This window comes from Scleropages formosus, chromosome 12, assembly GCF_900964775.1.
Source record: "Scleropages formosus chromosome 12, fSclFor1.1, whole genome shotgun sequence".
Classification (NCBI taxonomy): Eukaryota; Metazoa; Chordata; class Actinopteri; order Osteoglossiformes; family Osteoglossidae; genus Scleropages; species Scleropages formosus.
In genome coordinates, this window is record NC_041817.1 from 29,013,270 (window position 1) to 29,035,632 (window position 22,363).

The following is a 22,363-nucleotide window of genomic DNA, read 5'->3' on the forward strand; positions in this document are numbered from 1 at the left end:
AGGGGCACCTTTCTCGGTCAGTCGTGCCTTTCTGACACTGATACCTCCAGCAGGATACTGTGCCACCGTGTCGGTGCGCTCGCATCATCTCAAGGTGGCTCCGCACACTTGACAGTCTGAGCACCTTTGGGATGAGGTGGAACACCTTGTTAGGAGTGACATTCTGAAGTGAGCATGCACCAAGAACCCCGCGACACGTGTCCAGCACCTCATTGCTCATTTCGTGCTGTTCTAGGGGCAAAAAAAGGTCCTGTCTGGTACTAGTGTGGTGTAACTAATAAAGTGGCCAGTGAGTGGTCACTGTAATAAAGCCTTTCTCAGTGGACCGCGATTCGCCACGTTCAATTGAAACTTCACCGTGTGTCTCCTCGTTGGACCGTTCTTGGCTTGACGTTTCGTGCCGGAGGCGGAAAACGGTTTCGTTGAGTCTGTGCTTGCTGTGTCGGTGCCCCGGCGACCTCCCCTCGCTCACAGGCCGCTCTTCTCTCAGATGCAGGAAAAGACCTGTTTGGAGCCGAACCCTTTGACCCGTTCATCTGCGGAGCGTCCGAATTCCCCCCGGACATCCAGTCCACGCTGGACGAGATGCAGGTGACGTCACGCTGGCGAAAGTGCTCTCGGTGTTTCATGTGACCGTTGAATGTTTGCGTGTGAACACGGTTCGCCCGCGAAGCTCTAGATCCCTTCAGTTTGTCCATTTTTACACATTATTACAAGCTGAGCTGGACAGCGTGTGGCCACAGCACACGAAGGTCTCCCTGCTCTTCCCGTGCCGTTGGGCCCGGGTGAGCGGCGCTGCTGCGCCGTGGCGTCACGTGTACGGCGTCCGCTATTGAGCAGAGTCCCGTCTCTAAACGTCTCCTTCGTTTCCTGGGCCTCGGGGAGCGGTGACGTGTCGGACTCCTGCCGAAGCTCTTTCGGCTCTCGTTTTGTGTTCTGGACACCCCTGAGAGTGCAGGGCGGCGATGTGCTGAATGAATCCATATTGCCGCTTCCCTGTCGATCTCTAACGGCTCCTCTTTTCGCTCTTCTCTCTCGTTTTTTTGGCCCCGTTGCGCAGCGTCAGCGATGGTTCGTACGCTCTTATTGCACTCTGAATCCACAGCGTGTCTCGTCCTCGTCCGAGCGCCGCGCATGTCCTTGTGCTCATTCCGGTGTCTCCACGGCGCAAAGCATGCTGTAGCCAAAAACACTGCCAAACTTCTCCCTTCGTAAGCCATGTAAGTTTGCACTTCTCCATTGTCCCCCGTGTGTCGAAAGCTCAAGTGACATATTTTCACACATTTTCCAGTGCATTTTCTCCACTTACCTAATAACCCTTCGAGCCAATAGAGCGTAGTAGAGAGAAGGAGTGTGGGACCACCTGATTTCAACTCACTTCCACAGTGTTTACAGCCCGTCTCTGGTGTGCTGACTGTCGTGATCAGTAAGAGAACGAGGACGGTTTTGTCTGCATGCCTTCATTGTTTACGTGTGTCTGTGCTCCAGGTAATTGATGAGCACGTTGGAAAAGTTTGATTTTGTGTCTCGGTGCAACAGGTGAAAAGTTTGCAGGGTCTAAATGTCCTTCCCCCTGTTTTGTGCTCATTGCGTGGTGGTCATGGAAACATTGTGACACGCTTTGCACGGTCATCGGTTGCACGTGTGTGTGTGTGTGTGTGTGTGTGTGTTTGTGAGATCTGTCTGGCATCTTCCTAGACTCAACATAGCTGCATCGCACAGTAATGACGACCGTGCCAACGACCGTCCTCCGTCTGTGTCTCCCAGGAGGGGTTCAAAATGGGATTGACCTTGGAGGGCACGGTCTTCTCTCTGGAACCTCTGGACGACCGCAGCTGATACCGAGGAGATGCGCCTGTCGCGTGCGGCGGTGACGCACATCTGTGTCAAAGTGCTGCGACTGGACCTCTGCGGCAGGATGTGGTCGTTCTCGTCTCGAACTTTCTCCACTAAACCACGTTCGTCTGCGTCTCGCTGCGCTTCACACTCAGCCAATAAAAGTGTCCTATTTTTGTAGGGTCTAAGATTCGTCTCGGTCGTGCAGCCGGGGCTTCGCCAGGCGATGAGGCATGTAAATACCACGGTAATGAACTCTGCTGCAGATCCTTTCTGTCTCCACTCTGCTCGTAAATCCATTGTTTGACTCTTCAAGTAGATCACTTTGAAAAACTGTGATAGGAACCTCTAACAACAGTAATAACCTTCTCTTCGTCACCTTTTCCCCACGGCAGGTCAGTGCTTAGCTAGCTCATCATGATCTATAACAATATGTATGTTTCCAGTCACATATTTCTAGTCAGACATTTGGAATTTTCCGGAACGTTAAGCTGCATAGCACATTTTTACTTTCTAGTATGTATTTGTATCGCAGTTTTATTTCTTGTTATATTCCAGTGTCTCTGCTGGCATCAGAAAGCACTTTGAGGAACATCTCTGTCTAGTGTGTTTTTATTCATATGCACTTTTTTTTTTTGCTGTTGTAGATATTAAAGACCAGTTATGAAATGTGTGTTGCCATGTGGACTAGTAAGATTTTTATGAGTCATACATGTTGCGGATGCCTGTCGGGATTCGTTTCCTCCCACTGTCAAACAAAGTCTCGCATCCCGTCTTTGTGGAGCCTTGTGGAGCCCTTCCCTGGTGAACATCCTAGCAGCCCGATCAGCCCTTCTGCACTCGCTCCACATACACACAGGCTGAGGTTTCAGTAGCGGTTGGTGGGTCCCGACCGTTTACATTTATATGCGTTCATTTATCAGAGACTTTTCTCCAAGGCGACAAACATCTCATAGAAAATACAAAGTGTTCATTACATTAGGAGAAAGAGACACTTGGATACAGACGTGTGATTCTTAAGTACAGTTACTGTTTCTTTTCACCATATGAACCAATATTCATCACATGAGTAGCTGCATAAAACTTTGTCAGAATATCAACGATTTCTGATGACCTTCCTAGTAATTTTTTTTGAGATACATATAAACATTTCCGTTACTTTACAGGAGTAGCTGTGTAAAGGTTTATCCGGGCATGATTATAAAGTTATGGTGCCTGAACATTTACCCCTTACACGGACTTAGATTTTGGTCAAAATGAGTCTGGAAGATGTGAATTTTAAGACCCTTTTTAAATGCGGACAGAGATTCAGCAGTTCTGAGTGAGAGGGGGAGGTCGTTCCACCACAACGGAGCCAGAACCGAAAACCTTCGTGGGATGTCACCGTGACCTGGACAAGTAGTTGGGCAGAGTCAGTTGGGAGGTGAGGACAGATCCTGCGGATGTTATGCAGGATGTATCTGCAGGTCTGGGTTGTGGCTTCGATGTGCTGAGAGAACAACAGACTTGAGTCAATCGTCACTCCCAGACTCTTAGCCGAGGAGGTAGGAAAATGAGTGAGCTGTTCAATTTGATCGATAGATCGTGACAGGAGGAAAGGCCAGCTGGGAGGTGAAGAATCTCTGTTTTGGAAAGGATGAGTTGTAGGTGGTGATCAGACATCCATGCAGAGATGTCCGACAGGCAAGCAGCGATGTGCGTGGAAATGTCTGATGCTCCAGGGGGAAAGGAGAGGAAGAGCTGGGTATCATCAGCGTAGCAGTGGTAGTTGAACCCATGGGAGGCTATGACCGGACCGAGGGAGGAGGGAAGGATTTTCTCCACAAGTCCTCCTTCTGCTGAGCAGCAGAGGCCTTTGGTCTCTCTCTCTCTCTCTCTCTCTCTCTGTGTGTGTGTGTGTGTGTGTGTGTGTGTGTGTGTGTGTGTGTGTGTGTGTGTGTGTGTGTGTGTGTGTGTGTGTGTGTGTCACAGAATCTTTAAACTTCTCCTGGAATGAGGTTCACAACACCAGAAGGTTGTTGGTTTGAGACAGACCCCACTTTCCCAGACAGGTACAGTACTTTCATGTTCTTTACTGAAAATGCTTTACATGGAATAAAAATCGCCTTACTTATCATGACCTTAACATACAACATCAAGAAAATAAATAAGAAGAAAATACTAATTAATGTGAAACAAACAAGAAATATAAACATACAATTAAATTGTGGAAAAGTACTAGGTGTGTTCTAATGTGTAACATCGCTCTGCTGCCATCAAGAATTTAATTTCTACACAGAGTTGACCCCAATTCTTTAATCCTAAAGTTTTAATACAATTTGACAACACTGTTACAGATAGCAAGCATTTCTTTTCTTTTACATGTGACAAAGTACACTGATGAAAATGTCATTCGTAGCGTTTCTGCTTTAAAAGAGAAAAAAAATGGCACTAAAAATATGTATGAAAAATGAGCGGCGGAAGAATTATGCCAGACTGTCGGAAGGGGAGGGTGCGTGCGTCACGAAAGACGACATGGGGGCAGTTAGAGAAACGGCTTCAGCGCCCCTGCCAGGTCATTGGTAGTAGTTACCATGCTGACCCACTGGTGACAGGACACTCGAACCCAGGACTACCGCTGACAGGCGCCCCCTTTAATTCCTACCTAAATCCAATACCTGTGACGGTAATGACAGGTGATTGAAGCATCCCAGTACTTAGAGGTGAGGTAGCTTACACTGAGGAACCAACAGTCTGCTCTGCTCTTTGACTTCCAAGCAAATACAGAAAAGGCAGTGAACAATAAACATAATTATATATTTTAGAAAACTCAGCTACATAAACAAATGGTTGTGTTTAATATAAGACCACCCTTCCAACACACTCGGAAGAGTTCATTTTCTTCTGTAGCACCATCAGTTAACGTCTAACTATTGCCTGGATGTTAAAAAAACAGCATATTAAATTTTCCAGAAAATAACAACATGTAATAGTAAAATCAATGTTTCTCAGTGATGACACTTTGCATCATGATTCAGGCTATTAAAACAGCAGTTAATGAAAAATTATTTATTTGTTTGCCAATTATATTGTTGCCAATGTGACATTTTCCACAACGTTTCCTGTATGGGTCATTGTCTTTTGCTTTCTTGTTCCACTTTTTGAAAAACTCGCAAAATATAAAATGCAAACATCAGCATCTCCAGGTCAAACCTTTTCTCGAGGCCTGATTTCACTGTTGAGATTTTCTTCTTTGATTATTGGATAAGACACTTGTGTACTGGCATGCCAAGTTTAACAGCAAAATCCTTGAATCAGGTTATTTTCCCTTTAAGATTCTCCTTTATACGTTAAATTTTCAATGCTCTCACAAACTGTGGAGGACGCAGTAAAATTCCTACCTGGAAAACTACATTCCGTCACACCCTTGGTACAAGGCTGTCCGCGTCAGCGCCTCCTGCAGGAGTCCCTGGCTTCGCTGTAGAGCGTCTGTTCACTTGGACTTACGCAAAGCAAACCGGCCCAATGTCAATGCCGAACTCTTGGTCCGCGCCACCGACGTCAATGGCGGCCATGTCCACGATCGGCAGTCTTGCCGTTTTCTGAGTCCTGTACTCAAAGATGGTCTTCCCCCAGTTACCGTTTGCCTCCTGCGGAAAGAGAACGCAAGTCAGGGTTGAGATGTTTAAATTACATGTTAGACCAAAGGTCGAGAGAATCTTTGCTCCCCCACCGGCTTCAGAATACCTCTGAAACCACTGCTAATAACATGGAGGGCTGGTTGAGCTTTTTTGAACCGCAGCATAAACTCAGCGACGACTTTATACATCACATAATACCGTAGCCATCTCAAGCCAATTAAGGTGCTCAACAAGTCAAGGTGACTTTTTTGGTTTCTCTCCCCAACATTTTGTATCCTTGAAGGAGAAGGTTCCTTCAATCCACCCCACCTTGTGTAGAAAATGGACGAGCTGATGCAAGAGTCAAATGCCTGGAATCACCTCACACTGTATGACCCAAGACATCATCCTGCGTTCTGAATCTGGTAGTGCCTGAAGTCACATTCCCAAACTTGCCCAACTTACAGAGCATCTGTCCTCGATGACAGTGTATCGGAAGCGGTTGTTTCCCTCTGCCTTCAGCTCCAGGTCATTGGCAGCCTTGAAGATGAGGGCTTTCTTCAGGTTTCCGGTTTTTTCGTTCTTGTAGCCCACTGTGTTCTTACAGTGGTAAGTGATGGTCTGAGAGGCCTCTTTGGACAGCAGGCGGATGAACGTCATTTGAACGGTCACAGAACTGGGCGCCTGGTCTTTGTTTCCATAAGTGAACTGAAAATAATTTTGGGAATTGTACATTTAATGATGAAAGAGAAACCCGAAACACCAACCAAGATAAATGGGCAATTTGAGGGAAGTCGGTCTTACGCGGACTCCACCGTTCATGTCGGCTCCGAACCAGACGTGTTTTTGTTCTGCGGAGCTGGAAGTCCACCATGTCTTCCGGGGAATGCTCGATGGGTTTGCCGAAATGCACGTCTCCCCTGTGTCCATGTTACAGTGCACTTTGATGGCGTCCTCCGGGGACCCCTGGTTGGGATCAATCCAGTACTCCCCTGTAACACATCAGCAGAGGAAAACTTGCAGAGGGGAACATCAAGTCGAAGATGCCGTTAAGATCGGTCACAAGTCGAAGTTGCCAGCATCAGTCACAAGTTTTCAACCACAATCGTCACTGCTCTCTGCAGGACTTCCTGTCTCCAAGAAGTCCAAGAGAACCCACAGAAAGTGCACCCACCACTCTTTTTCAGTGGGTAGCACTGCCTCAGGTCTTCACAGGTTCTGGCCGGGTGCTGCTTGCTGCCGTCAGGGCTGCGCATGCTGTCGATCTGCCCGCTCAGGGCTTTCAGAGTGGCCTGTACCTCGGGGTCTGCCTGGAGGAGATCTGACGAGTTGTTGTTGGGAAGAGCTTCGTCTTCGCTGAACTCAGGAGGAGGCGGGGGACCTGCGTCATAATCCTGGGGACTGCCAAACAGGTCCTCCATTGCTGCTGTTGGGGGGCCAGGGGACCCAGGAGGCCCTGGGGGCCCTGGTTCTCCAGGAGGTCCCTAACAGAGAACAAAGCACAGGATAACATGTAAGAAGAAAACTGACACTGACATACTGATATTTTTCTACACTTTTATGGTTCTTCTTAGTCAATATTGAATCTCTCTGTCAAATTCTTTAATTCTGGACGTGAACAGCTCACCTCTGGTCCAATGTCACCACTGAGGCCACGGGTTCCAGGTGGTCCCATTGGGCCTGGCTGTCCAACATAACCCTCTTTTCCTGGGGGTCCAACAGGGCCAGGAGGTCCCTACAGGCAGTCATGATCTTTAGGGTGGTTTTCTCATTTGGACTTATACCTTTACATAGATTGTCATTTTTCTGGTGACCCTTGATTAGCAACTTTGCTTAAAACACTTACTCTTGGGCCGCTGGGTCCAACGATCCCTGGAGCTCCCTGCTCACCTGGGGTGCCCTATAGGCCAACAGCATGTTGAATGGAGTTCGAAGACAGGTCAGATTTGAAGCTAATATACTGTGTGTGTGTGTGTGTGAGAGGACTTTACGTACCGGTGGTCCAGGTAAGCCTTGCAGACCGGTGAAACCTCTGTGACCTTTCTGTCCCCTCTCCCCATGCTCTCCAAGCTCTCCCTTGTCTCCTCTTGGCCCCTGGGGTCCCTGGGGTTTAAATGGACGCACACCATGAGGAATTTTACACATACATCTTCAATACTTCCTTCAAACTACAATGAACCCAAAATGAACCTCTCTACCATGAAGGAACTTGATGAGGAAGGAGAACAGCTGTTTGCAGTCATGAAACCTGTAATGGGTGATGCTGGGAAATATGAATCTTAAATATAATCTTATAAATAGGTTATATTATAAATACACACACACACACACACACATTTTCAGAACCGCGTGTCCCATACAGGGTCGCGGGGAGCCGGAGCCTACCCGGCAGCACAGGGCATAAGGCCAGAGGGGGACACACCCAGGACGGGACGCCAGTCCGTCCCAAGGCACCCCAAACGGGACACGAACCCCAGACCCACTGGAGAGCAGGACCCGGTCCAACCCACTGCCCCACCGCACCCCCCCTGCTTCATATGAATCTCAAAATATAATCTTACTACTAATCCTCGCTTTCCTGCTGAGCCAGGAGGTCCTACTGGTCCTCTTGATCCCTGTGAACAAAGCAGGCCGACTGATGAGAGGGTGGACAATGAAAATAAACTCCAGCTTTTGCGTTTTGACTAAGCTGTGTGTCACTGAACTGTGGCACTGTGACCAGGAACTACAGCTTACTTATGAAAGAGCAGCTCTAGGTACTATAACTGGTGCTTCAATAACAGGATCCAGAACTTTGTTTTCCATTCTTTCCGTTTCACCGTTGATCACTATAATTGCTTCAGTAAGTATGAATCCATGATCTGGGTGAAAACATGCAGTAATTGTGTTGTATATTTTCAGTACGACTGTAGGTAGTAAACAGAACCCAAAGGTTTCTATTTTTGACAGGGGGAACTCACTGTCTCTCCTCTTTTCCCTGGGCCACCTGGTGCTCCAACTGGACCTAGAGAACCTGGGGCCCCCTGGGCACCAGCCAGACCCTCAGGGCCTGGGTCCCCACGGTCTCCCTGTGCGTGACACAGTCCCATGTCACATGATGTAAATGACACAGAGGAGTTACAGATTCTGGAACTCTTTTCATGAAGGCACTGAACCTTAATCACATTTGCAAAGAACAGTCTCACTGTCCTACCCTGGCGCCTGGTACTCCATCTTTTCCCGGTGGTCCGTCAGAGCCAGCAGGTCCCTGTAACGAAAGACAGAAAGTTGAGACAAGGGGCACACTGATGCTGGAGAGGTAAAACGTCCATGTGTCTCCCGTGTGTTCAGCAACTGAAGGGTTGTTTCAGTCTCTGTGGAAATCCATGTCTTACATCTGGACCAGAGTCTCCTCGAGGTCCAGTTGCACCAGGCGCTCCAACAGGTCCCGTAGGGCCCTTATCACCAGTGGCTCCTGTGGCACCTTGCTTTCCTGGAGGACCCTAAAGGAGAGCAAATCAGGTAGTTTGTTTCTCTTGATAGTGCTGTTATGAAGTATGATTGGGGGCATTCACAGCAGAAGTATTACACCGCGTTCATATGGTAAGGAACAATGGCTGAGTACTGCCTTCTCGGCTCAAGACATATCAGATGGATACATACTGCTGGACCTGGAAGTCCAACCATTCCACGCTCTCCCCTCTGACCAGGAAGACCTACGATGCCTCTCTGTCCTGTGGTTCCAGCTGGACCTGGTGGGCCATCAGGTCCCTGTTTTAACAACATAGATTGAAGCCATAACTAGTCATGCATTGTGGAAAAGCAGCTTTTGCTGGTTCATCTTGTGTGGAACATGAATACACTTTGGTAAAAAGCTTCTTCTCTAGAGGTCCCCATTCCCAGCCCTGGAGGGCTGTGAAACTAGCAGATTTAACAGCAGTTTTTACCAGTTAAAAGGTCCTTGAATGAAAGTTCTCATCTTGAAAAACAACCCTTTAAACAAACACAATGATCCTTGTAAAAAGAGAGCTGGACAGACATGGATGAATGTTTACCGGTGGCCCATCTTCTCCCGGATCTCCTTTGTCTCCTGGGCTGCCTGCGGGGCCTGGGGGACCTCGCTCTCCCTGACGACCAGGAGGTCCATTGTCACCACGAATACCCGGAGGACCTTCCTTCCCAGGAGGTCCAATGGGTCCTGGTTGTCCGACTGGACCCTGACCAAAAAATAAAATACTCATCATTAGGCCCTAAAGAGGACTTATTAGCCTAATCATTTCAACAGTAGAAAAAGATTAGTACTCACAGCAGAACCTGGTGGGCCTACTCTCCCTGGAGACCCAGGGAAACCAGTTGGACCCTACAAGAATGGATATGTAATTTTGAAAAGATGCTCTGATAACACCTGGAGGGTTGTTCAGATGAGTTTATGTAAAAAGAATGCCTCTTCACTCACTGGAGCTCCCTGGGTTCCTCTACCGCCCTTCAGTCCAGCAACCCCAAATGGACCCTTGAAAATTTAAACAAAATGGGTTTCATAATTATAATTTATCAAGCTTCATACTGAACAGTTTAGAAGGACTGAAGATCACACAGATGGATTCAGTCTTCAAAAGTGATAAATCAGGTAGGAGCACTCAAGGTCGAAGGCGTGACAGTGCAGTAAAAGGTGTACAGTACATCATGTACAACTTCTAGGAAGTTCTGGACATTGGCTGTGCACTCACAGTAGGCCCATGAGCACCAGCTAAGCCTTGAGGGCCTGGAGATCCAGCATCGCCCTTCTGGCCTGGTTCTCCTGGTTCACCTTTGACCCCCGGTTGACCATCAGGGCCCTGCATTTAAAGCACAGATGAGCCTGGCAATGACAGTCTAGTGCTTCTTGAATGTGAGCTTGTTCACAAGTCATTTTGATCCTGAAGTTTTCATGGCACTAGAGGAGACTTACAGGTGGCCCAGCAAATCCCACAGCACCAGTGGGACCCGGTTCTCCACGAGATCCCTAGGATAAACGCAGTGAAGTTGTATAAAAACAGCAACAAAAAAAGAGTAGACCTACTGAACCATAGCATGGTAAAACATGGTATTACGTCCTTAGGTGCAGCTATGGTCATATTGGTTTTCACTCAGCTGAAACATTTTCCTTTGCCGTCTCCTCCTTTCACTTACAGGACTTCCTCTGGATCCTTGGGGTCCAGATGGACCACGTGGTCCAGGTTCACCCTAAAGTGAAACGGCAGTCAAATCCACATGTCACTCAGTAAATATGGATTAATCCTTCGTTCCCCAAGAAGAAACTGTCCTCACCTTCTCCCCTCTGGGTCCGCTTGGTCCGGGGGGCCCAAGTGGACCAGGAAGTCCCTATTAGGAAGATGAAAACATTATTTTGGACAACCAGAAATACATGTGGGCCATTCTCTCTGGGTTATCTCCATAAATGCCTTGGGCTAAAGGTGAGCACACTCACCCGTGCACCATCGCTTCCTGGAGTTCCCTCTGATCCTTTCTCACCAGGTGATCCCTTAAATGATGGGGAAACACATCACAAGAAGCTCACAAGAAGCTCACACATAGCAGGGAAAAACTGAAGGCAGCCAGTGAGAGAGGACTTACCCTGTCTCCCTTAGGCCCAGAGGGTCCTGAGATACCACGTTCTCCAGGCATTCCCTGAAGACCAGGAGGACCGACGTCACCCACTGCACCAGTTGGACCTGGACTTCCCTGATGGAAAACAACATAGAAATACCGATGTCAGCTTGACAAACACTTTGTTTCAAGACACTGTAAGAACTACTTACTTAATGAATGCACCACAGGCTCACAGACAAACAAACCCGATTCTCCTACTTTAACTCAGTTAGTGTATCAAAATGCCATGTACCATGTTTGGAAGATATGTGTGTGAAATTTGGACACCTAGCTATAAGCAGCTGGACTAAATCTTTGTGTTTATATGTGTTGACGTACCTTTGGCCCATCTGACCCAGGGGCTCCTGGGATGCCTTTGGATCCTTGGAGTCCTGGAGGACCAAGTTCTCCTCTCTCACCTGGAGTGCCACGCTCTCCCTTTAGGCACGGAAGACAGTTTCATTGCAGCACATGTCCTAACTCCCAAAAACAGGTACACTCAGGCAATAGTGATACAACTTACCCTCGGGCCAACTGGACCGACAGGTCCACCTTCCCCAGGAATTCCCTACATAGGAAATAGGAAGCAAATTTAATTTAATTTAATTTAATTTAATTTAATGTGATTGTTACTGCAGTTGACTTATTCAACTTGAGCAAGATCTGCACAGTACCCTCAGTCAAAGTGTAGAGAACAGCTGTGAAGGACACAGAACTTGTGAAACTCTCAAGTGAAAACCAAGTGAGCAACTAGTTTACCTGATCACCTGGCTTTCCTGCTTCTCCAGGTGGGCCTGGGGGTCCAGGCAAACCCTAGGACACAAATAAGAGTGAACACACGCCTCGCAAACTGGCATTTGATCCAATTGCACAGCAAGATATTTCAGTGCCTTTCTCACGAAAATGACACCTGCCCCCTTCACTTAAGGAGGCAAATTGGTATCAATAGCAAGTGCTACATTCGCAACATCCATATAGAGTATATGGTGTATGTAGCCAAACTTGCTTACCTGGAAGCCATTTACCCCTGGTGGCCCCTGTTCTCCTCTTTCACCGGCAACACCCTGTAGGGAACGATACCATGAAAAGGCACTTATTAAAGCATTCATATTTTATGGACATTTGTATAACTGACAGATTCAATGGAAGTAGGTCAGAAGTTGTTTTTAAAGGCTTGTGTGAATCCTGAAGGACTTACCGCAGGGCCAGGAGGACCAGCTGGACCGACTTCACCATCTTTTCCTGGTGGACCCTGTGGGGAAAGGGCAGTCCATGAGCAGGTCATTCCACAGAGCCGTGAATCGGGGCCACAATGCCAGTGGTTACCGAGCAGAGAGAGTTGCTGATGACTTCACTCACCCTTTGCCCTGGAGAGCCCGGAGTTCCCTGTTCACCAGTCTTCCCAGGGTCTCCCTGTTGAGTCACAAGTCCAAACAGACTCTAAGTGTCAAGGAACTTTGAACCCAGGGCAGCTATTGAGACTGAACATGTCTCACAACTAAATGCATGAACTTTCAGAAGAAGGTAGGCGATTGGTGGGGCTCGGTTTAAACACAGTTTTAGGCAAGTAATCCGCTGATATGGTCAACTCTGCAGGAAGTTATCTTGGAATACTTGCACTGAATCCCTTCGGTCCTGGCAAACCCATTGGTCCAGGTGGTCCTCTGGTCCCAGTGGATCCTGCAGGGCCTGGTCGCCCATCTTCTCCTGGTGGACCCTATAGAAGAGAACCACTGTTATCACCTCTTTGTGAGCCTGTCATGGTCACCTGGTGCCATTTCTGATAGAGCTACAGGACGTACCAGTGGTCCCAGCTTGCCTTCAGCACCTTGGACTCCTGGGGCTCCCGTCAGTCCCTGCAAGAATGGATAAGAGAGATGGCCAGTGATCACATCATACCCCAAGGTTACGCTCACACCAAAGACTCTTCAACTTGCAAACACACTCGCTGAGAGTAAATGATGTGGTTATGGCTCACTGACTGTGAGTCATCTTCATGGGCTCAGCTGAACTGGGGCTGACGTGCAACATGGATGGACCATGTGAATCTATGACTGGGCACATCTCCGCCATTTCCATGGTGTTCATTACCCTGGCACCAGGAAGGCCTGGTTCACCCGTGCGCCCAGGATCTCCGTTAGTGCCCTTTGGGCCAGCTGATCCAGGTGTTCCTCGGTCTCCTTGTGCACCCTGAAAAAGACCGTGGAGAGTAATTGGTTCCAAGTCAACCCCAAAAACCGAGCTCATGAAAGCAAAGGCTTCAGCAGTGTTTATACCTTGGGTCCAGGAAGGCCATCTGCACCAGTGAAGCCCCTGTTGCCTGGAGCGCCCTAAGGACAGGTACAGGTTGAGCTACGCAGGTGTGCTATCTTTCCAGAAGTATGCTTTAAGTGGCACTTGGGCACTGACATCTCGTTTGGGCTGAAATGCTGACATTCTTTGTCAAGCAGGTCCAGTTTGAAGTAAAGAAGGCAACTCACCCTCTCACCAGGGGGACCTGGAGGGCCCACAGACCCAGGATCACCACGATGGCCTCTCTTCCCTTCCTCGCCTTGGGGTCCAATGGTCCCTTGAGGGCCCGGGGGTCCCTGTGACCACACACCACAGTCTGTAGTACATTGTTCCTTCATTCTCTCCTCAGTTTATTTGCTCTAGATTCTCCTGGACTTGACTGTCCACGGTGTGTGTGCGCACGTGCGCATGTTTCACCATTACACTTGGCCTCCCAATGGAACATATGAATCAATAAAGACTATTAAATCTCACTTACCAGTTCTCCTTTGGGTCCAGCTTCTCCTTTGAAACCTGGGACCCCGACGTCTCCCTGTGACAGCATTATTGCTCATGAACACATTGTATATCACAGTTCTGCGCAGTCCATCCTTCCTGCAGTGCTACCGTAACACACAGTTGTCCCAGGGCCATCTTACCGCTTGACCTTTGATTCCTGGTTGCCCTGTGCTTCCCTGAGGGCCTGGAGGACCAGGGGGTCCAAGTAGACCGACAGGCCCCTGAGGACCTGGCACTCCCTGGAGAAAAAAAGAGAACGGCTCATTTGGTCACAGTCACTGCTTGTTTCCCAGACACACTTACTGGAGGGAAATGATGGTACACAGCCATGCAGAAAAATCACTGCTATGCTGCTATGCTATGCTGGCCATCAGAATGTCAGGTAATGTTATGCTTCCTACAAATGGGTTTGCTGACTCACTGCTGGACCCTTGGTTCCGGGTCCTCCGTCTGTCCCAGCTGCTCCCTGCAAATGTTACAGTTGGTGGGTTCAGTGATGCCACAATGAACATGCGAATCCTGCCATACATGCAGCTGAAATTAGGGCTGCAGATGCAACTTCTTCACATACCTGCAGGCCAGTGGGACCGGGTCTGCCCTGTTGCCCTGTGTCACCTCTCTGCCCCTGGGGGCCTTCGGGGCCCCGCACTCCAGTGGGACCTGCTTCACCCTGGAGGGGAGGAACGTGGAACCCTGAGCTTCAGAGGTTGAGTTGCCAAAGTTCAGGTGAGTCTCACACTTTCATACAGCACCAAGACATGCTCTGACGTTCACAGAGCAGCCCTCGGCTGCTTCAGAAAAAACCTCTGCACGTGTATCATACATATGTCAGGACATATTCAAAGAGCCACTGTGTCCCAAGCGCAGATAAATGTCTTGCTTTGCTTACCTTCATACCTGGGCTTCCTGGGAATCCCGGTGCGCCGCTGAGACCCAGAGGACCCTGTGAGAGCAGGAACATGTGAAGCGCTGGTCTTTGAAATGCGGCCCTTCAATGTACCGGCTGTGCGCTGTATGAGCGCAGATAAGACAAGAGTTCAAACGGTGTGTCTTACCATCGGACCTGGTTTGCCCACATTTCCTGGTGGTCCACGCATCCCCTTTGACAGCAGATAGACATGGTTAGCGCTGGAATTCCATTATCACCACAGTTTGCTGTGAGCCCCTTGAAGTCTGCAGACCACCGCTGGTTGGCACAGTATTGCCCGAGAGGTGGCGGTGGTCCAGCAGACACCACAGGGGTGGACGCACTGTGCAGAGGTGGAGAAGTTCTCTGGTCAGAGAGGTCAGTCTTACCGGTGCTCCGGAAGGCCCAATGCGTCCTCGCTCGCCTGGCATCCCTCTTGGACCCTGTCAGACACAAACAAAATGAGGAATGGACTAAGAATGGAGCCTTTTCACCATCCTCAGTTTTTTCACTGATGATGTCGGAGGCTCATTCTGGTGCATCTCAGGGTGTTTCACACCTGGCACCTTCTCTGGGTGTCTTCTGCTGAAACACCTACCTGAGGACCTGGAGCTCCCATCTGACCCGTGGGTCCTGCTTCACCCTGTGAGAACACACACACACACAGTGAGTATACTCTAAGAAGTCAATGATGCTTCAGCAGCTGAAGCTGCTGCTGTCACTGTATGTGCAATAAGAGACTATTTTATTTCATGCACACAAACACACACTGAGTCTCATTTATTCACAGGAGATGTTATGTTTAAAGCAAAGTATCAAACTGCCAAAACGTTTGGTAGAAAATCACCGACTGATAAATGCTTTCATTTACATTTACATTTATTCATTTAGCAGATGCTTTTCTCCAAAGCAACGTACATCTCAGAGAAAATACAATGTGTTCATTACATTATGAGAAAGAGACATAGTGATATTTAAGTAAACAAGGTTTGTTTCTTTCCACTTGATGCACCGATGTTCATCGCTCAAGTAGGTGCATAAAACTCAGGATAGACGAATCCTGATAACTTTCCTACATTTTTTTTAGAAGGTACACAAACATTCACATACAATACAAGAGTAGCGGCTGTGTTGTATGTAAATGTTTGTCTGATTCCAAGGCAAAATTAAACATGTGGATTGTGCAGTTTTTTACCTTTGATCCAACAGCACCTGATTCCCCTTTTAAACCTGCTGGTCCTTGGTGTCCCTGTAATATGCATTTTATAGTTATTTTCTAATTTGAATACTGTTTGCAAATGATTTTGGAAGAGACAAGTAACAGGTCAGTCAAATGCATTTTTGTTCATAAACTATATGTCAGGGAAACATATTGAGAACATCAGGTTGGAGTGTGTGTCCTCATTTTGTGGTTTTTATGATTTTTACCACGTAAGCAAGTAATGAGTGCAGAAATCCTGAGAGAATCGGAGCTATTTCTTACATTTATTCATCTAACTGATGCTTTTCTACAAAGGGACTTAAAATGTTGCACTAGTTACACTTATTTACCCATTTATACAGCTGGGTTATGTTACTGGTTTGCCTACATCTCCTCGTGGTCCACACATCCCCTTTGACAGCAGAGAGGTATGATCAGTGCTCAAACTCCAGTATCACCCCAGTTCACCGTGAGCCCCCTGAAGTCCACCTGTCTTACAGGGTCTCTTCAGCCCACAGACCACCTTTGGATGGCACAGTATTGACTGAGAGGTGGTTTCCACAGCTGGAGGTGAGATGTTCCATGCTGAGCTGGGGATCCAAGATACCATTTAGCAACAATATCATTATTACTTGTTAAACTGGCTTACAATTGTTACTTTCTAGAATGCCCAGGAGGGGTGGGCAACCACTGGCCCGTGGACCCCCAGCGATTTTTTTCTCCCTCAACTTTCAGTTGGGAGTTTTTGTTCCTTTCCCCAGTGGCCAGTAGGGATACTCATAGCTCTGTAAAAGTACTTTATTATGGTAGCCATTAGTTGACTGTCTTCTTTGTTTGTATCTGTTCTTCTTGCCTTATGCTTGTGTTAAAGTGCTCTGTGTCACTATGTGAGAAGAGCGCTCTATAAAAATAAATTGAATTGAATTAATTCAGACCTGGAGCCTTTGGGGCAAAGGCAGCAGCTCTAACCACTACACCACCAGCTGTCCCCTGATCTGACCTGTCCCACTACACAGGTGGACGTTACTCATAATGTCCTCCAGGTGTCATTACTGTTGGAATAACGTCTACTGTGGAAAATGAGTTTTTTCAGCTCTTCATATCTGATCGCAGCTCAGAGTCTTGGAGCAAACAGGCGCGCGTGTGTGTGTGTGTGTGTGTGTGTGTGTGTGTATACTCACTCTGTGACCTTTCAATCCTGGCAGACCAGGCATTCCTGGAAAGCCTCTTGCTCCCTGAAATCACGCAAGTGAGGTTACACAAGTGAAGTTACAGCACCTGTTATTCATTAATCTTCCTGATGGTAATGAATTCACTGATTATTAACGAATCCCCATTTTACTGAAGAATCTCGCCCTTATTAATGACATCCACTCGTGGCTCAGTGCACTTGAATGTCCCAGTGAAGGACAGGAATTTGGGCTGGTGCCGCTACCGGGGATCCGGGGAATCCGGGCTCTCCGGAGTTTCCAGCTTTTCCTGGTTCTCCCTGTAGGTGGCGACAGAGCAAACGTTACTGAGTCCATTACCAGATCCGTTACCGGGTCCATTATCCAGTGCAGCTGGGTGAGAAAGGGCATTCATGGTGGAATTTACTCACATCTTCACCCGGCTTCCCAGGTGGCCCCTCCGGCCCCCGTGGACCACTGGAGCCCTGTGGTGCAGAAATCAAGGGTCAGTATCACTGGGGGGGAGAACGACTGGAGCGAAGGATGTTCCGGCAAAGAGCAAAGAGCTCCGAGCCAAAGCCCATAATTACAGCTGTGGAGAGAGCAGGGCAGTCCAAACCCATGTCCCAGAGCAGGGACACAGTGGACAGTGGGGCCCCTTGGGCCACAGCGCTCATAATTCAGTCAGAGGAAGCGAGGGCCCGAGAGGCGAGGGCCTGCTGCTGCACTGCTTCCTCACCATGGGGCCTGGCTCTCCTACTTCTCCAGGAGGTCCCTGCATTCCATGGGGCCCCTGAGGGACAAAGACCTCGTGTTCAGTCCATGGGCCACATCAAACTACAGGAAGAGCAACGGGAAGAGCAACAGGGAGTGTTTGAACTCACAGATGGACCGGAGGGTCCAGGAGGTCCTCTTGCTCCAGCTTCACCCTGGAAAACGGCAGAGAGTAGGAGGGTGTGGTGTGCAATGCTCAGTACTCAGTACTTGCTGAGCCAGTAGGACAGTACTCATTGAGACTACTTCTTGCACTGCTACTCAGTATTCAGATGTGCCTATTAGATTTAGTGGGCTAAGTGGGTTCAGTACTCACTACTCAGTGGGATTAGAGTGCCAGTGTGGTGAGTGATGGAGCACAAAGAGGTGCTGAGTGTCACTGAGCAAACAGCTCATCTGCTTTTCGTCTCTGCTCTTCTCTTCAGTTCACCGAAAGTTCTGGAGTGTGCACACATGCAGATATGTGTGTGTGTCTCCCTGCCAGCTGCTCACCCTCATTCCGGATACCATGCCGACCGGTCCGGCCTTCCCAGACTTCTCGTCGAAGCCTCCAGCCATGTGAGAGGCCAGCTGACCCTGGAAGAGTAGAGAACCGTTTTGTACCTCACTGAACCACCGGAAAGGGGACGTGGTCTCAGGGGTCCACACAACTGGCCTCGTCCCCATTCATTCGCTACGGCCCTCCGGGCTGCTGGCCCTGGTTTCGGTGGCACTCACCCCTGGGTGTGTGGGGTGCCCGGCAGGGCCCGGCTCTCCTGGCTGTCCTGGCACTCCGGGCTCTCCGTCGTAGCCCGGGGGACCTCTAGGACCCTGCCGATAAAATGTAAAGAACTTTTTTATTGGCGTTTTACCAATGTTTGTTTGTTCATTCATTTGTTCATTCTTTCCTGATACTAGGCTCTGAATCACACAAAACCCTTGATAAACACAAATGTGCTGTGAACGTGTGGCGTGAGCTTCTCAGTGTGTGTTCAGTGTGTTTTCGGTGTGTGAAGGAGGGACATCGGTCTCCTGAACGCCGTTTCCCATGTCACACGTGTCGGATTTCCGCTGCGTTTCCTTCTGACGCAGCACCATTTTCCTGGTCGTTCGGTTGTGCATTAACGAGGTTTATTGCGTTGTATCAAACACATCCGAAGTCCTCAGAAATGTGTCCAACTGTCACATGTTTGCTGCCTCGGCATCCAGGAGTCACCAGCAGGCAGTGTGCTCTCGCTCGCCAGCATCTGCACCGGGGTGTGTGGAGGGGAGGATTGGCGCTTCTTCCTGAACTCACTCACCGGTCGTCCTTTACTGCCACGTTCTCCTCTGGATCCCGGGGAACCAGGAGGCCCCTGTGGTGGCGAACGGCGACATGAGGAACACAGTCAGAAAGGGCACCTTAACCGTTATCACAGTGTCGCGCAGACAAGTATTCAGCAGAATATAAACGGTTAATAAAAAGTGGCAGTGGGACGACCAGTACGCTGCTTCATACGTGTGTGACGATTCTGCAGCTCAACAGTCCAGTTCATTTTTGGAACCCAAGGACAACTGCAGGTAGTTCAGTGATTCACGTTTTTAACCACAGCGCCATCTGGTGTTCGACAGTGAGTGGGCTTGCAGTAACAGCACAGGGTCAAAGATCGTTCATGAACCAATCTCGACTCCAGCGACCGTGCAGGTTTGTAAATGGCCCCGGCAGCGGTCTGCTGTTATACCTTAGAGTCCCAGGTGCAGCTGAACCGCACTCTTGTGTAAGCTGCACAGTCTGCTTCAGTTTGTCTTTATTAATAAGGCACCGAGCAGCCAGTGTGACCTCCTGTCCCCAAGGTGCACAAACCACAGACGTGTCAGGAGAACGGGAGGAGAATGGGTCTAGCGTGGCTTACCATCGGTCCGGGGCGACCCCTGATGCCCGTCACCTGAGGGACAGAGGAGCGTGAGATGCAGAGCATTTCAGAGGGCATTTCCACACAGACGCCACTGAACGAGCTTCAAACGTGTTCTTACCAGCGGCACCTCTCCAGGTTCACCTTTCTGACCCTGAAAAGAATGATACAGTCAGCCCGTGTCGTGTGTCCGTTCACACACGCGACGTGATGAAGGGGAGGGGCCCGAAGAGTGCCGATGCCCAGAGGAAACACTCACCTTGTAGACTCGGCCCCCTGGAAAACAGGAGACACAAAGAAAGGCGTCACCAAAGGCCACATCCACTCAACTTTTACACTCTTTACCACAGTACGTTGTTTCCGCTCGTTCTCTCTAAGTGTGTTCAGTTTTACCACGCTCACTGACCCCTGTGACCCCTATGACATGCCTGCCCCGTGTGTGCAGGTCCTCACCATTCCGCCCGTTGGCGCTGTGGTCCTCGCTCGCACCCTCGCACACGGGGCAGCACTCTCCGGGGGGGATGGTCACCCTCTCGCAGCCCGTCACCTCCACGCACGCAATTTCGTCACAGATCACGGCGCCGGCGTCGCACGCGCACGTCCAGCACGGCTCCGGCTTCCAGACGTCCTTGTTGGCGTAGACCTGCCCTTTGTACTTGCAGCTCAGCTCGTCCACTGGGGTCAGAGGGCAGGGGTCAGAGGTCACAGTTTGGTCCAAAGCACCACCTGGCATCACATTGTTCCACACTCTCCAGGTGCTGACAGTGTAATAAGAGCGATAATACGAGGACGAAGACCGTCCCCACAGCACCACAGACCCGCTGCAAACACATCTGCACACGTGGAACAGAAGGTTAAAATATTTCACTGGTGGAAAAACACGACGATCAGTGATCAGTTACTCTACAGAGGCGGGTCGCTGTTACCCTGATACACGGAAAAATCTCGTCTTCGCTGATCTGCTCACATTTCCCACAAATGAATACGAACATATTTGAGAACAGACAAACTGGTGGTTTAGTGTTTAGAGCTGGACCCAACAGGTGGAGGTTTGAATCCCACCTTTAGCTGTAGTACCCTTGAGCAAGGTACTTACCTTAAGTTGCTCCAGTAAAATTACCCATCAGTATCAATGGGTAAATAATCATAAATAGCTTAACACTGTAGTCACTTTGAAGAAAAGCATTGGGTAGGGGAATCACACAACCCAGAGTATTCATCACCGTGTGGCGGATGGACCAAGCGGCCCCCACAGAAAGTTCTGGAGAAGCGGCTCCAATCTCCACAGCAGCATCGCGTCGGTGGATGTTCGTTCTGTTTGACCTCAGATGCCTCACACACATCCACGGTGTCCCCAGGTGGAACAGAGGTGTTTCACTGAAAGTGGCACCGTGGGGTCTGGTTTATAAAGGTGTCTGCGAAGGTGAGAACATTACGATGCAGACTGACCAGCTGCCTAGCAGTCTACAGTACATCTGCTTTCATTCTACATTCATCTGACACTTTTCTTCAGCGCAAAAAAAAACAATTATTCATCCATTTAAACAGCTGGGTCTTTTTTTAACCGGAGCAATTTAGGGTTAGTTCGTTGCTCAAGGGTTCGACCGCCAGACGTGAAACTTAAACCTCCCACTGTTGGGTTCAGAGGCAGCAGCTCTAAGCGCTACACTACCAGCTGCCCCATACAAAAATCTTCATTGAATTGTTTCTTTCAAAAAATATCATAAAATAAGGAATGTGGAACCAGGGCCACCTTTTTATATTCACAGGCAGAAGCAGGAGAGTGGAGGTGTGGGCCCCATGCACCGCTGTTCCACTCCCAGGCAGCAGGTGGCGCCACGGAGCCAAAATGGGACCGAAGGTCTGGGTGCTGCGAGCGTTTAGCCTTCGCAGCTTGAGAGATTCATGAGTGCCAAACATCTCCGAGTGTCGAGCGTTTAAAAGTAACTGATGATGATAAGTAGAGCTATAAGAGTCCTTACACACGTAAGCTGACATGTCCAGCGTTTCCAGCTGCTGTTTAGCTGTTCTCTATAAACATAATAAAGGACATGACTAATAATAAAAAACTGTTGTACTTGTTTGTGTCTTTTTCCAGTCAGTCGGCCTGTCCAACATCCATCTGCTCCACTCTGACACTCATTTTGCAGCTGCTGCCAGGAATTGACCTGGGTTCCATTGCCAGGCACCGACGACCCGGAGATACACGGCAGATGGACAGAACAGGTCACGTTTGCACCGCATATTATATACAGCCACTTGGTTTTTATGTTATTGTCTTGCTAAGGAGGTTCTTAAATTTACATTCATTCAATTAGCTGACACTCTGCTCCAAAGCAACTTACTGTGTTTAGTTACACTGATTCACCCAATTACCCAGCAAGGTCATTTTTACTGTATCAGCTCAGGGTAAGTACCTCTATCAAGGGTCCAATAGCATGAGTTGTGACTGGAACCCGTTTCCTTCGAGTGAAAGGCTGCACTTCTGAGCACTTCTTGGAGTACTTTGGAGCAAATTTAAACAGAGCTCCGCAAAACCTGTGCCTTTCCGGCTGCTTCTGGGTGAGGAGCAACGTCCCTGGTGAAGGGCGGGGGCCCACGCCGTTTCT

General features: G+C 48.9%; 2 protein-coding genes across 5 annotated transcripts in view; one reads left to right on the forward strand and one right to left on the reverse strand.

Moving 5' to 3' along the window:
* LOC108928670 (PTB domain-containing engulfment adapter protein 1-like) overlaps positions 1 to 2,508 on the forward strand; it is a 43,140-nt gene extending 40,632 nt beyond the window's left edge. For 2 of the 4 annotated variants that reach the window (XM_018742717.2, XM_018742725.2), the window contains exons 10-12: positions 491 to 591; positions 1,061 to 1,220; positions 1,768 to 2,508. In XM_018742717.2, the coding sequence (XP_018598233.1) occupies positions 491 to 591; positions 1,061 to 1,183 (224 nt within the window). In that variant the 3' untranslated portion in view covers positions 1,184 to 1,220; positions 1,768 to 2,508. The remainder of the gene's footprint in view (positions 1 to 490; positions 592 to 1,060; positions 1,221 to 1,767) is intronic. The other 2 variants (XM_018742743.2, XM_018742735.2) reach the window with 2 other exon arrangements.
* Positions 2,509 to 4,116: 1,608 nt separating this feature from the next.
* Positions 4,117 to 22,363, reverse strand: part of LOC108928597 (collagen alpha-2(V) chain-like) — a 29,905-nt gene continuing 11,658 nt past the window's right edge. The window contains exons 2-54 of the mRNA XM_018742591.2: positions 20,208 to 20,429; positions 20,014 to 20,030; positions 19,876 to 19,908; positions 19,755 to 19,787; positions 19,164 to 19,217; positions 18,601 to 18,693; positions 18,376 to 18,459; positions 17,994 to 18,038; positions 17,849 to 17,902; positions 17,541 to 17,594; positions 17,376 to 17,429; positions 17,122 to 17,175; positions 15,935 to 15,988; positions 15,338 to 15,382; positions 15,129 to 15,182; positions 14,888 to 14,932; positions 14,722 to 14,775; positions 14,404 to 14,502; positions 14,254 to 14,298; positions 13,973 to 14,071; positions 13,813 to 13,866; positions 13,523 to 13,630; positions 13,319 to 13,372; positions 13,134 to 13,232; positions 12,845 to 12,898; positions 12,661 to 12,759; positions 12,402 to 12,455; positions 12,241 to 12,294; positions 12,053 to 12,106; positions 11,802 to 11,855; positions 11,566 to 11,610; positions 11,382 to 11,480; positions 11,028 to 11,135; positions 10,882 to 10,935; positions 10,722 to 10,775; positions 10,584 to 10,637; positions 10,363 to 10,416; positions 10,142 to 10,249; positions 9,871 to 9,924; positions 9,721 to 9,774; positions 9,470 to 9,631; positions 9,078 to 9,185; positions 8,810 to 8,917; positions 8,629 to 8,682; positions 8,396 to 8,503; positions 7,997 to 8,050; positions 7,431 to 7,538; positions 7,282 to 7,335; positions 7,063 to 7,170; positions 6,610 to 6,919; positions 6,240 to 6,427; positions 5,901 to 6,143; positions 4,117 to 5,465 (exon numbers count right to left, since the gene is read on the reverse strand). Of these exons, the coding sequence (XP_018598107.2) occupies positions 5,319 to 5,465; positions 5,901 to 6,143; positions 6,240 to 6,427; positions 6,610 to 6,919; positions 7,063 to 7,170; positions 7,282 to 7,335; positions 7,431 to 7,538; positions 7,997 to 8,050; positions 8,396 to 8,503; positions 8,629 to 8,682; positions 8,810 to 8,917; positions 9,078 to 9,185; positions 9,470 to 9,631; positions 9,721 to 9,774; positions 9,871 to 9,924; positions 10,142 to 10,249; positions 10,363 to 10,416; positions 10,584 to 10,637; positions 10,722 to 10,775; positions 10,882 to 10,935; positions 11,028 to 11,135; positions 11,382 to 11,480; positions 11,566 to 11,610; positions 11,802 to 11,855; positions 12,053 to 12,106; positions 12,241 to 12,294; positions 12,402 to 12,455; positions 12,661 to 12,759; positions 12,845 to 12,898; positions 13,134 to 13,232; positions 13,319 to 13,372; positions 13,523 to 13,630; positions 13,813 to 13,866; positions 13,973 to 14,071; positions 14,254 to 14,298; positions 14,404 to 14,502; positions 14,722 to 14,775; positions 14,888 to 14,932; positions 15,129 to 15,182; positions 15,338 to 15,382; positions 15,935 to 15,988; positions 17,122 to 17,175; positions 17,376 to 17,429; positions 17,541 to 17,594; positions 17,849 to 17,902; positions 17,994 to 18,038; positions 18,376 to 18,459; positions 18,601 to 18,693; positions 19,164 to 19,217; positions 19,755 to 19,787; positions 19,876 to 19,908; positions 20,014 to 20,030; positions 20,208 to 20,429 (4,412 nt within the window). The 3' untranslated portion in view covers positions 4,117 to 5,318. The remainder of the gene's footprint in view (positions 5,466 to 5,900; positions 6,144 to 6,239; positions 6,428 to 6,609; positions 6,920 to 7,062; positions 7,171 to 7,281; positions 7,336 to 7,430; positions 7,539 to 7,996; positions 8,051 to 8,395; positions 8,504 to 8,628; positions 8,683 to 8,809; positions 8,918 to 9,077; positions 9,186 to 9,469; positions 9,632 to 9,720; positions 9,775 to 9,870; positions 9,925 to 10,141; positions 10,250 to 10,362; positions 10,417 to 10,583; positions 10,638 to 10,721; positions 10,776 to 10,881; positions 10,936 to 11,027; positions 11,136 to 11,381; positions 11,481 to 11,565; positions 11,611 to 11,801; positions 11,856 to 12,052; positions 12,107 to 12,240; positions 12,295 to 12,401; positions 12,456 to 12,660; positions 12,760 to 12,844; positions 12,899 to 13,133; positions 13,233 to 13,318; positions 13,373 to 13,522; positions 13,631 to 13,812; positions 13,867 to 13,972; positions 14,072 to 14,253; positions 14,299 to 14,403; positions 14,503 to 14,721; positions 14,776 to 14,887; positions 14,933 to 15,128; positions 15,183 to 15,337; positions 15,383 to 15,934; positions 15,989 to 17,121; positions 17,176 to 17,375; positions 17,430 to 17,540; positions 17,595 to 17,848; positions 17,903 to 17,993; positions 18,039 to 18,375; positions 18,460 to 18,600; positions 18,694 to 19,163; positions 19,218 to 19,754; positions 19,788 to 19,875; positions 19,909 to 20,013; positions 20,031 to 20,207; positions 20,430 to 22,363) is intronic.